The sequence below is a fragment of the Rosa chinensis genome, chromosome 3 (assembly GCF_002994745.2).
Source record: "Rosa chinensis cultivar Old Blush chromosome 3, RchiOBHm-V2, whole genome shotgun sequence".
Classification (NCBI taxonomy): domain Eukaryota; kingdom Viridiplantae; phylum Streptophyta; class Magnoliopsida; order Rosales; family Rosaceae; genus Rosa; species Rosa chinensis.
The window spans coordinates 2,083,783-2,100,837 of NC_037090.1; the positions used below are offsets into that span (position 1 = coordinate 2,083,783).

Consider the following 17,055-nt stretch of genomic DNA (forward strand, 5'->3'; position numbering starts at 1 on the left):
TCTGTGGAGGAGCCAACAAACGCAGATTTGCTTTCTTGAACTCTTCCTTATATTTTATTTTCTTAAATTTTAAGTTGTTTTAGGTTTCGTTGTGTTCATTTTCTCTTCTATGCTTGATTTATGCTTTGCATGATTTATATTTGTTTATACATTGAGGACAATGCATGAATTAAGTATGGGGGAAGGGTTATTGCTTTATTGTGTTTTTAGTAGTTAGTATATAAAAAAAAAATGAAAAATAGTTGATGTTGGATTGTGTTTTTTGTGTTTTTAATTGATGTTGTGATACACTAAGGTATATTGGATTAAACATAGTCTTGAAAAAGGGTAGCTGTTTCAGTCCCATTGCACATCGAGACTCCCTGTTCCCGTACCTAAGTGTTGAAATTAAATTAATTTAAAAAAAAAAAATGTTGGTTTTAGAGTGTTTTTGTTTGTTTGAGTTTTAGGATGCCCCTAACGTCTAGGATGAACATGTCTCTGAATTCATGGCTGAAGGTTTTCACAATCAAAATAGAACTTAATTGAATTCTGTGGTTAATCGACATTGTGATGCTTGTATGAAGATTTGAGATAGGATTGTAACTTGGTTCATTAAGCATGCTAGGATTAAGTCTGATTCATTTGACCTAAGTGAGCTGTTGAGCTAAAATACTTTCTTTTCGAGTGCTTATTGATAATTCTAGAATTTCGTGGCTGTATTTGCAAAACCTCATCATTCTTTGGAAATCCAATGATCATGTGCCATAGATTTTAATGGACTAGAGAGTACTAGAACTCGGCTGTTGTGACTGTCAAAACTTGTATGCCATAATATGCACTGATCCTGGATAGGATAGAAGGCATTAGGGTAACCACCATAGCCAAACAAGCATGTGTCCCCAATTGTGCCCGTCGTGGGACTCCTTAGAATGAACCCCTTTGAGCCTACGTTGAAAACCTTTGTTTCATCACCCTCACTACCCTACCATGAGCTTAGTACATGATATCTCTACCCATGTCTTAAGGACTTAGTAGAGCATGACATAGTATGTAGGGGTGACGATGAAAGACAAGTATGGGGTGGGAAAAATCCAAGAAAAAAAAAATTGCCTTGAAAAAAAAAAAAAAAAAAGAAAGAAAGAAAAGAGGCAAAAGAGAAGAAAAATTGAAAAGAAAACTCTTGGGAAATTGTTGAAGTGTGGTTTTGGACTTTCAAATTTGTAGAAGGCTCAAAATTGAAAATTATGCCTTTGTCCATTCCCATGTTGGTTAGAGTGAAGGTTTGGCCCAAAACAATGATTTTGGTCTACAAAAATGATGACATAAGGTGATCCTTATATGCTCTGCTAGGTCCTTAGGATTTTTTGTATCCTTAATCTTCATTTCGAAAACCCTAGCTTAGCCCCATTACAACCTGTTTTAAGTGCTAACTTGATCCTTGAGATGGGCAATCTTTGGTTAGTGGAGTCAGTTACGCAGTCGAGCTTATGGTTTAGGTCCATTTGTGCACTTAGTCATTTCATGAGGTCTTTAAAAATTCTTCACAAAATGTGTTTATTGATGAAATATGCAAGCTGTTTGTTGCCTTACAATTTGTTCTCTTTCATATACTTGAGTGTGAAGCTTTTAAGCATAGCCATTTATGAGAGAAAAATCGAGAGTATGCCCTGTGAGTTTGGATTGGACTTGTTCGAAACATGCTATCATTCACTGTATAACTTAAGTTCTCCATATCTTGCTTAGTCATATGAATGTCACAGGTTTATTAACCATGGAATTATCTTTGTGATTTTGATTAAGTGTTTAACGTGAAAGCCATGAGTTTGGAGTCTGTTAGACAACAGTTAGGAGCAATAGAGTCATTTACTTGCTTTTTGTCAAGTCTTTGTTCTGTTTTGGATTTTTTTTTGTTTTGTTTTGCTAAGGGACTAGCAAAAGCTAAGTGTGGGGGAATTTGATAGGAGCATTTTAATGTGATATTTTAATAGTTAATTCCTCACATTTTGCTTAGTTAATTCCTTAACTGAATCGATTTTTAATTCAATTTCTATTTTTAGGTACATTGGAGTAAATGAAGGTGAAATGAGCGTTAGGTCCATAATTACCTGGAAATGATGGAGAAAAATGGAAATGTACTAAAACATCAATTTTACACATATTCCTACTCCGGCTAGGAGAAACCAAGCCAAGCAAAGAAGAAGGAGTGGCCGCCTGACCAAATGAACTTCAAATGAGCTGAAACCTTCCAGATCCATTCTAGACACCCAAAGGATCATTTCTTATGAAGAGTGCTAGAGAAAAATATGAGTGGAAGGCCTTCAAACAATCAGCCCAATTTTCTACAGAAGCAAAACCGGAAAACTGGACCTGTAAGAGGTCCAGCAGCATTTTCGGCCCAACCACATGGATTGAAGCTCTGAAAATTTTTCAGGATGATCTACACTCATAGTGGAACATTTCATATGAAGAAGTCGAAGGCATATAATGAAGTCTTGTTGGAGAAATAATTGAAGGAATAAAGGGAAAGAAACTGACCTGAAAACAGCTCAACACCACATATTCATGTTTCCCACCCACATGAAGAAAGCTAGATGCTTTTCTCTTTTTCCTTGGATATATTTTTTCTGCAATCTCTTTAATAGATCATCATCACTTCCATGTTGCTTCACCTTCATGCTTTGCTTTCATTTCATCATTTCTCTTTCTTTTCCATATTTTACAAATCACTTTCATACTCCACTTTCATTATTTTTCTTCCACTCATCATTTCACTCTTCTTTTTCTTCCCTATATAAACACCTTCTCTTCTCATTCTAAAACACATTCCTTCATCCATTTCATCTTCTTGTCTCACCATTTCCTCTCCATTTTCCTTAGTCACCAATTCCTTCATCCATCTCATCTTCTTTGTCTCTCCATTTCCTTTCCATTTTTCCACATAATTCCTTCATCCATTCCATCTTCTTTGTCTCTCCATTTCCTTTCCATTTTCCCACACATTCCTTCATCCATTTCATCTCCTTGTCTCACCATTTCCTCTCCATTTTCCTTAGTCACCAATTTCTGAATCCATAACACATTCCTTCATCCATTTCATCTCCTTGTCTCACCATTTCCTCTCCATTTTCCTTAGTCACCATTTCCTCTAAACATTCCTTCATCCATTCCATCTCCTTGTCTCTCCATTTCCTCTCCATATTTCTTTTCCATTCTCTAGTTTTCTTGTTCTTCATTTTCAAGCCAAGAGAAAGAGAAGCCATGCAATACATCAATTTCCCAACCGCCATCCACCCTTGTGTCGTCCCTAGAAGATTGCTTGCTTTCAAGGATCTTCAAGTTCTTCGTCTCAAGGCTTTATCATTCATCTTTCAAGGTGTATTATATCCTTTCTCTTGTTTTCTTTGTTTGATTTTGTAAAACTATGAATTCTAGTTAACAAATAATGTTAAGGGCAAAGTTTAAAGCCCGTTTATATGTTTTGAGATAAAGTTGTGATTTCTATATGTTGATTTTTATGTTGCTTATGTGGGTTTGTTTAATTAAATTTGCATGATAGAAAACTTTTGTATTTTAATCTTATGTGGTTGCAAACACTTAGGGTTTTGATATAATTGGTGCTAGGTTTAAGAACATGAAATCGACTTTTCGTTTTGTGTAAACTTGAATCAAAGTAGTAAAGGTTTTGTGCAAAGACCGAATTTAATTAAAGAGGATTGCAATTAGGTGGACTTTTCCATACTAAGTTGTACACTTGAGTTGATAGCCTTTCTCTATGTCTAATGCGTTGAACATGTCATGATTGACTAGCTTTCTAGGGCTTGATTGCATGTTTGATAGGATTAATCTAGGTGCTTTCGCTTAGGTTAATTAGCATTGAAAAGTAAAATATGGGAAATCATTTGCTTTCGAATGTTTCACATGATCAACTCCTCTCTCATGACATTTAAAATCAACTATAGGAATTGTAATTGGATTTCTTACATATGGATGTGGTTTTGATCTTTGTTCCTTGCGATCCACCCTTGTATATATGTTTTTACATTTTCTTTATTTTATTTATCTTAATTTTCAATTCTATAATTCTTAAACCCCCTCCCTTTTTATTTTGTTACTTGTATATATTTCTATTCTTTATTTTATTTTTGTAAATAATACTTTATTATTTTAATTCTTTATTTGTTTATACAATTGTATATATTTATATTCTTTATTTTATTTTTGTAAATAATACTTTTCTTTATTTGTTTCACAATGACAGGTGTACCCTCAATCCCCGGAATAGAACGATCCCTATTTGCTTATACTACTAACGATATTTCAGGGTTAAATTGCGCGCTTGCTTTTAGGCGCATCATATTTGTGGACCTATTCAACCATCATGCGGACCATTTCAATATTTTATGGTATTGGTTGATGCATCGACACGCTGGTCACATGTCATGCTATTGTCCACAAGGAACGCTGCATTTGCTAAACTCCTAGCACAAATAATTAAGTAATTAAGGGCTCACCACCCGTATCATCCTATTAAGTCTATAAGATTAGACAATGCTGGAGAGTTTACATCAAAGACTTTTGATGATTATTGCATGTCCATTGGGATTGATGTTGAACATCCTGTTCCTCATGTTCACACCCAAAATGGTCTCGCAGAAGCCGCCATTAAATGACTACAAATGGTGGCTAGGGCATTGGTAATGCGCACCAATCTCCCTATTTCTGCTTGGGGCTATGCAATATTGCATGCAGCTGTGCTTATTCGTCTGAGGCCCACTGCCACTCAACCCTTTTCTGCGTCCCAGATGGTGACTGGGTATGAGCCTAATGTCTCACACTTACGTATATTTGGGTGTGCAGTTTATGTGCCAATTGCGCCACCACAGCGCACCAAAATGGGTCCTCAAAGACGATTAGACATTTATGTTGGATATGATTCTCCAACGATTATCCGCTACATAGAACCCTTGACAGGCGATCTCTTTACCGCAAGATTTGCGGATTGTCACTTCGATGAGACAGTCTTCCCATCGTTAGGGGGAGATAAGAACACCAATGTTCAACAGGAACGACAGGAATTGTCGTGGTCTGTCCCCACTCTGTCTCATCTTGATCCCCGAACCGCACAGGCCGAAACTGAAGTGCGGAGAATTCTCGATCTTCAGAACGTAGTAGAGTCGATGCCTGATACGTTTTCTGATATCGCTAAAGTGACGAGATCACACATACCTGCTGCAAACGTGCCTGCAAGGATTGATGTCCCTAAAACTAGAGGACATGACGCTAACTCAAGAGGATTTGAGCATGGCGCCAACGTCCCCTCTCACAGTGATGGTGACGTTGTGGCTAGGCCCATGGCTCCTGCCAGGAAGCGCGGGAGGCCTATAGGTTCGATGGATTCTCGCCCAAGAAAGAAAGCGAGTTTGGCACAAAATAATCCATTAATCATCGATATAAATAATCCATCTCATGAGAATATTCTGGATTATGGTTATCATTGGGGGACGCTCCAATGTCAGAACCAACTCCAGAGAATAGAGAGATCTCCATAAATTACACTAGTGTACATGAGATGATGGATAGAAATTCCATGGCAATTGATGATGCATTTGCATATCATATTGCGAAAGGGATTATAGAATATGATGATATCGAACCTCGCCCTGTTGAAGAATGTCAACGAAGAGCAGATTGGCCTAAATGGAAAGATGCGATCCAGGTTGAATTGGATTCACTAACAAAGAGACAGGTATTTGGGCCCGTAACGCAGACACCCCCAAGTGTAAAACCTGTTGGCCATAAATGGGTCTTTGTTAGAAAGCGTAATGAGAAAAATGAGGTGGTAAGATATAAAGCCCACCTTGTGGCGCAAGGTTTCTCACAACGCCCTGGAATCGACTACGAGGAGACATATTCTCCCGTAATGGACGTTATAACGTTCCGCTACCTTGTCAGTTTGGTAGTTTCCGAAAAACTTGACATGCAGCTTATGGATGTGGTTACAACATATCTCTATGGGGATCTAGATTCAGAGATATATATGAAGGTTCCAGATGGACTTCAATTACCCAAATCAAGTGGCTCTAAATCACGGAGCGCGTTTTCAATAAGATTAAAACGCTCACTATATGGATTAAAACAATCCGGACGGATGTGGTATAACCGTCTAAGTGACTACTTGATTGGGAAGGGATATATTAATAATGAAATATGCCCATGCGTGTTCATTAAGAGAACAAGTTCCGGATTTGCAATAGTAGCAGTTTATGTCGATGACATGAACCTAATTGGAACTCTAGATGAGTTGAAGGAAACTGCTAAATACTTGAAATCCGAATTTGAGATGAAAGATCTTGGGAAAACACGGTTTTGTCTCGGTTTAGAACTCGAGCACCGTAGTGATGGGATTTTGATCCATCAGTCTGCATATACTCAGAAAATTCTAAGGCGCTTTAATGAAGATAAAGCAAAGCCTGAGAGTACTCCCATGATTGGTCGTAGTCTTGAGCCCGGAAAAGATCCGCTTCGTCCAAAGGATGAGGACGAAGAACCATTAGAGGCCGAAGTGCCCTATTTAAGTGCAATAGGCGCATTATTGTACTTAGCTTAATGCACAAGACCGGATATCTCATTCGCAGTGAACTTGTTAGCTCGACATAGCTCTGCGCCAACACGCCGCCATTGGATTGGTATAAAGACAATCTTTCGATACCTTGGAGGTACGATTGATATGGGCCTATTTTATCCCTACAGAGAGAAAAGGAATGACAGAAGAATGGGATCGGACCCCATTAGGCATGGAGCCGCCGTCCATAACATGACCGTCGGCCATGTTGTCACCGCCAGCGCCGTCGCCGTCCATAGTGGCCGGCCTCACCCTATTCCCCTCCATCAAAATGACAATGATGTCTTGATGGGTTTTGCTGATGCAGGGTACCTCTCTGACCCTCACAAAGGTTGCTCCCAAACTGGTTATGTCTTTACCATGGGAAGCACTGCGATATCTTGGAGGTCTACGAAACAGACCCTTGTTGCTACTTCCTCGAATCATGCAGAGATTATTGCTCTACATGAAGCCGTTTGTGAATGTATATGGCTAAGGTCTGTGATTCGACATATTCAAGGAAGTTGTGGTTTGAAGTCTACCACAGATGAACCTACATGCATTTATGAGGATAATGCAGCTTGTATTGAACAAATGAAGTTAGGTTTCATCAAGGGCGACAACACCAAGCATATATCGCCCAAGTTCTTTTATAATCAGCAACAACAATCACTTCTAAAGATTGAAGTGAATCAAATCCGATCAGAGGATAATGTAGCGGACTTATTCACTAAGTCGTTACCTAAATCCACCTTCGAGAAACATGTGAAGAGCATCGGATTGAGAAAGTTATCCGAACTCCCACGATTGTAGCAATCAGGGGGAGATATCGACATCAGGGGGAGTTATAATGTCTACATGTTCGATCTCGAAGAGTGAAGGACGCGTTGTGCTCTTTTTGTCCTTCGACCAGGATTATTTTTGTCCCACAGGGTTTTTGTTACCTGGCAAGGTTTTTTAACGAGGCAACGGATGAAGCGTCACCACTAAGTTTGAGCGGCACAAGGGGGAGTGTTGAAGGAAAATCAAGTTTAGTGTGCCTTATCAAACTAGGAATAGGAATAGGAGAGAAGGTTCTAGATTTCCCAATCCTACACGGATTGGTATTCCTTGTAACATTAGAACTAGCACTTTGTAATCCCTATATATAGGGCTCCTATTCTCAATAATAAGAACACATCTCTCTCATCAATCTCTCTCAAATACATTATACTTAAACAACTTCAATAATAAAATTGGGATTGTTTGAATAACAAAATTAATACAATGTGAAAACCACAATAATTTTAGAGGCTAGGATTCGCTTTTCATAATTATTTATTTATTTATTGCCCGAGTGCTATCATCCAACATAAATAGATTTTATTGTGCGTAGATCACAAAAGCTAGGGTTTCATGTCTTGTGCATTAGAACTTTAGAAGTTAGAAGAAAGGCTAAATTAATGCATATCAATAGGAATTTATCATATAGAACATGCACCAGGCAGAATGAAACTTGAGTCTGTAACGATGAACATCTGTGAGTAGAGGGCAATTTGCTACAGAAACCTGGCCTGTCCAATATTAGTACTAAAACAGCTTATAGGCTTATATAAGGAAAAAGGAGCAAACAAGTAATATACAAAGAATCAAAGCACATCATCATCGATGCTCTCGAGTAATCTCTACTATATATGCTGGTTTCATTGCTTGCATCCCACGCCTGTTAGACATTACCCTCTATCGACCCGTCGGATTGACAATCTGCGAGAAGATTGCGCTATCATTATCGGGGGCGGCTTCGTTGTTATTGGATGATGGTGGTGGTTGTTCTTCCCCTATTTCACTCTCACTTCCAAGACTGAGGTTGCTATAATGTATGGCCATCATGTGCTGGTTTCTCAAACTAGCATCATCAGAGTCGGATCGGGTTCGTGACGCCAATCCTGTCGACCCACTATCTGTCCCCTCCTGCAACTGGAGAGCAAACTCAAGGTTCCACAAGATGTCATTCAAACTCGGGCGATCAACTCCGCACTCAGACAAGCACTTCTCCGCTGTGTCTGCAAATTTATTGATGCTTTCCATGTTCACTTTGCCCTTCAAATGAGGGTCAATGATTTCTTCTAGAATCCCTTTCTTTTGGCAATGTAGTGCCCAATCTGCTAGACTAACCTGTTCTTTTGGAAGGTTTGGATTTAGAGCAGGCCTTGCACACAACACCTCAAATAGGACAACCCCAAAGGAGTAGACATCAGATTTTTCAGTCAGTTGTTGTCTTTTGAAGTATTCAGGATCCAAATACCCAAAGCTACCCTTCACTACTGTGCTAACGTGACCCTTGTTCAAGTCTGGGCCAGTTTTCGAGAGCCCGAAATCAGAGACCTTAGCCTCCCAATTCTCATCCAAGAGAATGTTTGTTGTTTTGACATCTCTATGAATGATTGTCCATCTTGCCCCTGTGTGAAGGTAGTGAAGTCCTTTAGCTGCTCCAATGCAAATCTCCAGCCTTTGCTTCCATGACAAATGAGTCTTGTTGCCCTTGTAAATGTGCTCTCTAAGTGTGCCGCGTGACATGTAGTCATAAACCAAGCACATTTCATTGTCTTCCTCACAGAATCCAATAAGAGAAACCAAATGCTTGTGCCTCAACTCCGAAAGCATCTCAATTTCTGTCTGGAATTCGTGTACTCCTTGTTCGGATTGAGGGTTAGACCTCTTGATGGCCACTTTGGTAGCTCCATTGTCAATAACTCCCTTGTACACCTTCCCAAACCCTCCAACACCAATCACATTAGTCTCATCAAAATTCTTGGTGGCCTGTTTCATCTCAACAAATGAGAAGCGCCTGCACCGGCCTTGAGCAGCTGACGATAGGTGTCTGCTACCGTTACTCCTGCCCGAACCTGTGGATTTTGTGCCACTAGTGTGCGAGTTGCCATAAATTGGAAGCCAGCTATTAGTATGTGATTCAGTTCCTTGGACTCGCTTCTTCCTTTGGTACACAGCAATGCACAATGCAGCCACTATCCCAGCAGCTGCAGCTCCTCCTGCGGCTCCACCAATCACATGAGCTTTGTTTGAACCCGTTTCCTTATCCTTTTGATTTTCGAAGTTTTTCTTTTGCTCTTCCTCGTTCTTTTCCAACATTTCCGAAGGCTTGGGATTAGGACCGGCCAAACTTTTACCAGTTTCAAGCTTGAATATCTCCACGCCGTTGAGCAATGCATCATAGTACTGTGGTTTTGAATCCGGATTAGGATGCAAAGTTAGCCAAAGGTCGCCACCACTCTTTTCATCAAGTATTGTCGCGTAGTCTCTGTATGCAGCTTTTCCGATCCCTCCTGACCATCCGATCACATCGGCTGCAGGCTCCGCGGTTTGGTTGTTAATGTAAATGGTGAATACAACCTGATTCGCTTTGGTGTTTTTATTGTCGCAAAAGTGTAGCCTCACAATGTACATGTACTTGGTATCAACCTGGTTGAACATCCATGTGAGGTTGCTATTTATATTTACAGACCCATTAGGACCCATTGATCTTGCAGTGGTATAAATATCAACAGGAGCAGAATAGTCTGGGATATCTTTGTACTCAATTTTCGTCTTATTGTCAGCCAGATTGGGGACCCCAGCATTAGCACCAAATATATAACTACCGTCATCATACCAAGTCCTTCCTAAGGAGCCAGAGTCCTTGGTTGGTGGAATGGAACTCCCACCGACGTTCAACCTATACAATGTCTGCAAATTCGAGCTCTTGCTGTCGAAGGACTGATCCGGATTTCCAACAAGAGTAGCCTGGTCGAATAAGTCATCTGGGGCGGGGACAAACTCAATGCCATTGACAAAGGCAAAACCTGTGTTGACCGAAAATGTGAGTTCCAGATCATCCTTGGTGAGTGGAGCCACGGAGTACTCTCTTACGATATAAGCTTGCGTGGTCGCCTTGCAAGTGATTGAGGCGCTGAAGTTCTTCAACAATGTGACTCCATTTGCCATAACCGAAAAAAAGGCCTGCTCGGCATTGTGGCTGCCATAGTTTGCAGGATAGAAATGTAGCCTGAGGAAGTACCTTTGCTTAGATTTGGCCGACAACTTGTACGTGGCATTTGAGGTGAAGATCCTGGCCTTCATGTATGGGATCTCGGAACTGAGTGCAGGGTCTTGGTACTGAGCTTGGGCCTGAACGGAATTCGAAGCAGTAACAAACTTCGAGTCTGGTAACCATTTTCGCCCGTCTGCATCTGTGTCTTCATTTTCTGAGCCGCAGCCGAGCATCAACGAGTCCGGGCTCGCCGCTTGCAGGCCAAAACTTAGGAAGGAAGACACAAAAGCGAGAAAGAAAACAATGTTGGTTCCGGTGGACATGACTAGCAAGCGAAGACCAAAGAGAGAGACGTAGCTCTCTCAATGGCGTACAGGAAAACAAAATGGAGTGTGTTTTAATTGCAAGAGAAAGACGAAGAAGAAAGCGTTTCGTTTTCCTGTACGCCCGAGAAATCAAAAGGGTTTGTTCTTTTTCCTAGTAGCTTTCGTTTATCTTGATTTTCTGTAATTAATTTAACCCTCCCCTACGTAAATCCATATCTAGTTAAACCCCAAAGGGTTAGCTGCCTTACCTGGATCTGAAAAGCTAGACCAGGCAAGACGAGGGAGAGTTAGAAAGAGGTTAGGTCTTTACTTTGATTCTTTGTATTATGATTTCTTCTGCTTTGTTTCTTCGTTTTGGTTTTCCATATTTGGAGGCTATACAGAGCTACATTGTTTGTTGGCGACAGAGAAAGCGGTTTGAAACCAGTGATTGCGAGCAAGAAGCGTTGATTGTATAGGTTTGATTGGTTGTGGATGACAAGCGTTTGAAATTTTCTATTAACAGCAAGATGAACATGGAATAGGCTAAATACAGAATAGCTGACTCTTCGTCGGTTAATTTGAAATAACCACAAAACGGAGTAGACTGGTTTCAGGCAGATTAGTGACAAGTTTTTGTTCTCGATCATTCTATGAGATATTAAAACACTTAAATTCATGTATATAATTAGAGTAATGTGATTAGGTGTATACTAACTTGCTTTCCTTCCCAAGTTGCTTTATTAAAATGATTTCCAGTGCTAATAATCTCTTTAAATTAGTTCCATCAATGTTCTAGCCTTCTAGGGTCTTCATTAGCGTCAAGGCATAAAATTTCTAAAAGTTCAAAATAGTTGGATTTTGCATGCATGCTATAGTAAGGAGATTTAAATAAACTTGGTTCAAATTCTAAGTTCGACTGAAAAGTTATTTTTGTTAAACAATGATGTTTTTAGGACTTATATGTATAAAATATATGTTGAAAGATCGGAGCTCTTGGACTCTATCTCTAGGAACGAAATGTGCTATAGTAAGGGTTTTTAAATTAAACCGGGTCAAAATTCAAGTTCAAGTGAAAAATTATTTATATTAAAAAAAATGACATTTTCAGTACTCATAAAACATATGTTGAAATATCGGAGCCCTTCGACTCTATCTCTAGGAACGACATAACCTTAAAATTTAATTATGACTATAAATATTTCAACAAGACACTAGAATGTGACAGAAGTTTTTTTTTTTTTTTTTAGAGAAGGAAATGCATTGCATTAAACTGCTAAACGCAATCGAGATACAAGTACAGGTATAAGTACCGGAAAGTCAAAATGACAATCCACAACCTAATATGAAAGTCAGGAAACAAAAGAGTCATCGCTACTAACTAGCTGCGCTGCCTGTAACTTTCACAAGAAAATACTTAAAATCACAAAATGGAAGAAGTGGAAAAATGTCTTCACTTCTTCTCTTCAACCTAATCTAGAACTTCTTTGGTTGAAGAACAAAAACTGTGGTGGCCTCGTTAAAATCTTGTTTAGATAAAACCCAGTGGGAAAAACTCCAAACCGAGAAAAGAGTACCACCCATACAAAACAAAACACACCACAAAAACTGCACTGTCTGGAAAGACCCAGACCTATCACCCAAAATGGGAGAGAACGGGGGAGGGGGAAAACAAGTTGGTTGTGTCCAAATGACACCCGTTACTGCTCTTGCAAAATACTAAGACACTAGAATGTGACAGATTGCCCGATGCGATCGATGTGATATACATCATACACTAAAGAGTGCAACCTGACAATTTTCTCATGCTTTCCTAACCCAGAAACCTATCCAATAAGTGTGAATTTCATTGAGACCCTTACCCCCATATAATTATTTCTTGGTTTGTCAACAAACAAACTGGTCAATCTAAAGAGGATTCCACAAAGATATACAAATCAAATATAGCAAGCACAACAATTTTCAAAATAACATTTTTTACGACATGCCATTTTCATTTCACATGAAAACCCATAATTGGCTACAACAGATCTCACCATCGGCAAAGATGGTTGCAAATTCGTTGCTGTATTTAAGTAATAACACTTTCAAAAGCTGAACAAGAACATTACAAAAAACCAAATATGGCATAAAAGAGGAAGTTGTTTACCACTTTACCCAGATAGTAAATCTTAATACCCAAAAGGAAGAAACCCTAAAAGGTAAATTAGAAGATAATATAGCAAAAAGAGCTCGACAGACAGGTATGCACCTATAAATTTTGGGAACTTCCTAAAGAAAGAGATTGCGACTTCATCAGAAGAGACGAACTCGCGGCCCGTCTCCTGAAGGGATTAATTGGACACTCAACGACGCCGTTCTCGTCGTTCATTTCACTTGAAGCTAAGCCGCCGTCAAGGTTCTGTGCACGTACGGAATATTAACCCGTCGACATAGACGTCATTGTTTCCTGGGCATCAGTGACAATAGAAACCGTAGATTGGAATCAGCAAGAACAAAAGTGACAATCGGTCCACAGGTTCACGATTCTGGCTTCACTCACTGTTTTATAAATTACTAGCCTTTCTGCACGCGCTATGCGCGTGCGAAAGGGCCGCGCTCGCGCGTGCGATTTATTTTTATTTTACACATTTTTCTTTTTCAAATTGAAGACACTCATATCTAGGATAGAGACTTAAAAAAAAAAAAAAAAAAAAAGAGAGAGAAGAAGAAAAACTAATCGCATATATGGCAGACGTTCATCTAGTTTCCGCGTGTGAATTTATTTTCTTTTACACATCCGTTAAAATTTATTTTTACATGGTGTTTAGATAGTAAGTGAGACAGTACTATGACCAACTATTTACAATTATAATTGCATAAAACAAATAAAATTATTTGAACAATATCTATTTAGACTTACAATAATACTTATATTAATTTTGATTTTCAACGGCTCATAACCTTACACAAAACTTTAGATTATCCTCAAATGCCATACTATGGAGGATAGCCCTCTAACTAATTTTGCCTATTGTGGATCCATTTCCTTCAACTTTGCCTTCAGCCCTGCCCCCACTGGGAGAGGATTTCCCCTATCTGCACTTTAGCCGGCCAGCCCTCAAAATTGAGATTGTGTGTCTGAGTCCTTTCATCTTTAAGATTAAGGACTCATGCCCAGCTGTAGCTCGAAGCATCATTCTCTTGCACTATCGTGAACTACTACGTTGTATTCACCTTGAATGCTACTTCTCTGTACACTTTTGAGTCCCCAAGACAGACATTGATTTAAGAAATTTCATATAGTAATGGTGCCACTAACTCTAAAACTAATTCTTCATCACCTTGAATTGTTAGTACAGAGCCAAACTTAAAAGGAAAAAAAGAAAGAAAAAAAAAAAAGAGAGAAAAAAGGAGAAATATAAACAACAGAATTATTTTAAATTGATTTGAGACAACTGCATAATCATAAATCAAGAGTCCGAGAGCAAACAGTACAATATCATCACTACAACTCATCTAAAACAAAAGTTAAAGATTTAAGTGCATGTTCCAGATTCTCACTTTCGAATAGTGAAACAATAGTATAGTTTATTGTACTTAATAAAAACAACAACTAATGAATAAAAAGGTTTAAGTGAGCAGGATAAAAGAATAAGAAAAAAAAAACGTAATGGGCATCAAATTAAGCAAGTCATGAACCGAACAGAAATCCCGAACTCCTGCATCTGTCCTCCAATAAAAGAAAAGTAATAAAAGGAAAGAGGTAGTATCAATATATACGTTCACCTGAAGAACAATAAGGAGCAAATATTAGATATACAACAAAAAGTAATTGAGTAATTCATACATTGATTGAAACTTTCATTAAAACTGTAAGTCAAAAAAAAAAAAAAAGCATCAAATATGTCTGAAATCAAGCAAAAAGGCAATAGAGAAAAACAAACAGACATACATTGCCAGGAACTGAACTAATGCTTTCATTGAAAAAACCTACCAATTGGTTGTTTTTCGGGAATTTAATCTTCCTCTGAAATGCAGACACAACTAAAAGAATGGATGCATTCTCAAAATAAATAAATAAATAAATAAATAAATAAATAAATAAATAAAAAAATGGATGTGTAAGTTCAATTGGTCAAAGCCTTATATAAATGAAATGATAAAAAAAAATCAAGAATTACCACTACTGAAACTCTAGAAACAACCATGGGTCATCGACTCCAGTTGCATGAACGTAAATAGCACCTGCAGCCCCCTTTGCAAGATTAAAAAATGAGTGGCAAAAGGCTCACCAGCAACAAATATTGACAATTAAAGCATAAGACACAACTGATAAAGTGATAAGGACACCCAATCACACAATTTCCTATGCATACTTAAGGTAATACTAAAAAATCAAACAAACAAACAACAATATGATAAACGGGTAACTATGTGTTTCTTGAATATTTATTTCTCTAATCTGCAGTCCAGTCTTGAGCACTGTAACATGAAATAGCAATCAACTTAAATCAATCATGAAGGAGAGAAAGAACCTTCTTTCAGTACATAAGTCCCCATAAGACCTATATATAAACACCCCCACAGAATAATATAGGCAGAAATTGCTTACCAAACGGATCACTGAATAGAACCAAGCCTCTTGAAGCAAATCCACAGAAAGCACAGAGCTTTAGTTTTACCAAATATCAATCATCATAATCATCACTATTATAGAAGCAATGCAAGGCATAATGGTATGTGTCTTTAATCATATTTATCAAACAACAGAAAGAAAGAAAGCAATGTAATCCCACACGTTACACTACCTAATGAAAGAATATCAGACAAATTTCATTGAGGGCCATAATGATATTCAAAAACAGGAACAACATATCTTGAGATGAGATGAGTTGATGGGTTGATCTGGTTGCACAGTCAATTTTCTCTAGTTGCATGGCTGATCACTCCTGAAATGAGATTTCCATTCAAACTAAACATGGTGTTAATCACTCCTGGCTGTTTGAAACAGAAGAATCAAGAGATAAAAAAAAATAATAATAAAATAAAATAAAGAGCATCAAATACGTCTGAATAAATATAAATGAAAAGAAAAGTTAAAACTCAGTAATGAACTTAATGAAACCCAGATAATAGATTTAGGCATAACTCTGTTCTCCAGACTCTTTAATGGGTGCCAAATAACCACAGAAAAAACAAACGAAGCGCTTTCTGCAGCCCAAGAGAAAATTGAATAACACAAATAATAGAATCAATCACTACAAACCCATAGAATCACTTAACTCAACAAAAAGGGTGGACCTGTAAAGTGAAGTTCGAAAGTCCCTTCTTCCAATCCACCGGTATCCCTTCAAGCATTGTGTCTAACCAAACAAATCATGCTGTCTTTAATCATATTTATCAAACAACAGAAAGAAAGAAAGCAATGTAATCCCACACGTTACACTACCTAATGAAAGAATATCAGACAAATTTCATTGAGGGCCATAATGATATTCAAAAACAGGAACAACATATCTTGAGATGAGATGAGTTGATGGGTTGATCTGGTTGCACAGTCAATTTTCTCTAGTTGCATGGCTGATCACTCCTGAAATGAGATTTCCATTCAAACTAAACATGGTGTTAATCACTCCTGGCTGTTTGAAACAGAAGAATCAAGAGATAAAAAAAAATAATAATAAAATAAAATAAAGAGCATCAAATACGTCTGAATAAATATAAATGAAAAGAAAAGTTAAAACTCAGTAATGAACTTAATGAAACCCAGATAATAGATTTAGGCATAACTCTGTTCTCCAGACTCTTTAATGGGTGCCAAATAACCACAGAAAAAACAAACGAAGCGCTTTCTGCAGCCCAAGAGAAAATTGAATAACACAAATAATAGAATCAATCACTACAAACCCATAGAATCACTTAACTCAACAAAAAGGGTGGACCTGTAAAGTGAAGTTCGAAAGTCCCTTCTTCCAATCCACCGGTATCCCTTCAAGCATTGTGTCTAACCAAACAAATCATGCTATCTTCAAACACGTTTGAACTAAAATTCAAAACTAAAAATTGGTATTTCAAATAATAATCAACAGAATGAAACAATAGGAAGCCTATCCAAAAGCCAAAATTGAAATTGATGACGAAAAGAGAAGTGTAATTAA

At 38.2% G+C, this 17,055-nt stretch overlaps 1 protein-coding gene across 1 annotated transcript; it reads right to left on the minus strand.

Moving 5' to 3' along the window:
* Window positions 1-8,018: 8,018 nt before the first annotated feature.
* LOC112195317 (receptor-like protein kinase ANXUR1) lies at window positions 8,019-11,290 on the minus strand. Its single transcript, XM_024335727.2, has one exon. The coding sequence runs from the start codon at window positions 10,931-10,933 to the stop codon at window positions 8,303-8,305; it is 2,631 nt and encodes an 876-aa protein (XP_024191495.1). The 5' UTR covers window positions 10,934-11,290; the 3' UTR covers window positions 8,019-8,302.
* Between the last annotated feature and the right edge of the window lie 5,765 nt (window positions 11,291-17,055).

Bases quoted from the DNA above. Each gene is read 5' to 3' on its own strand.
- LOC112195317 (XM_024335727.2), bottom strand. From the start codon at position 10,933: ATGTCCACCGGAACCAACATTGTTTTCTTTCTCGCTTTTGTGTCTTCC.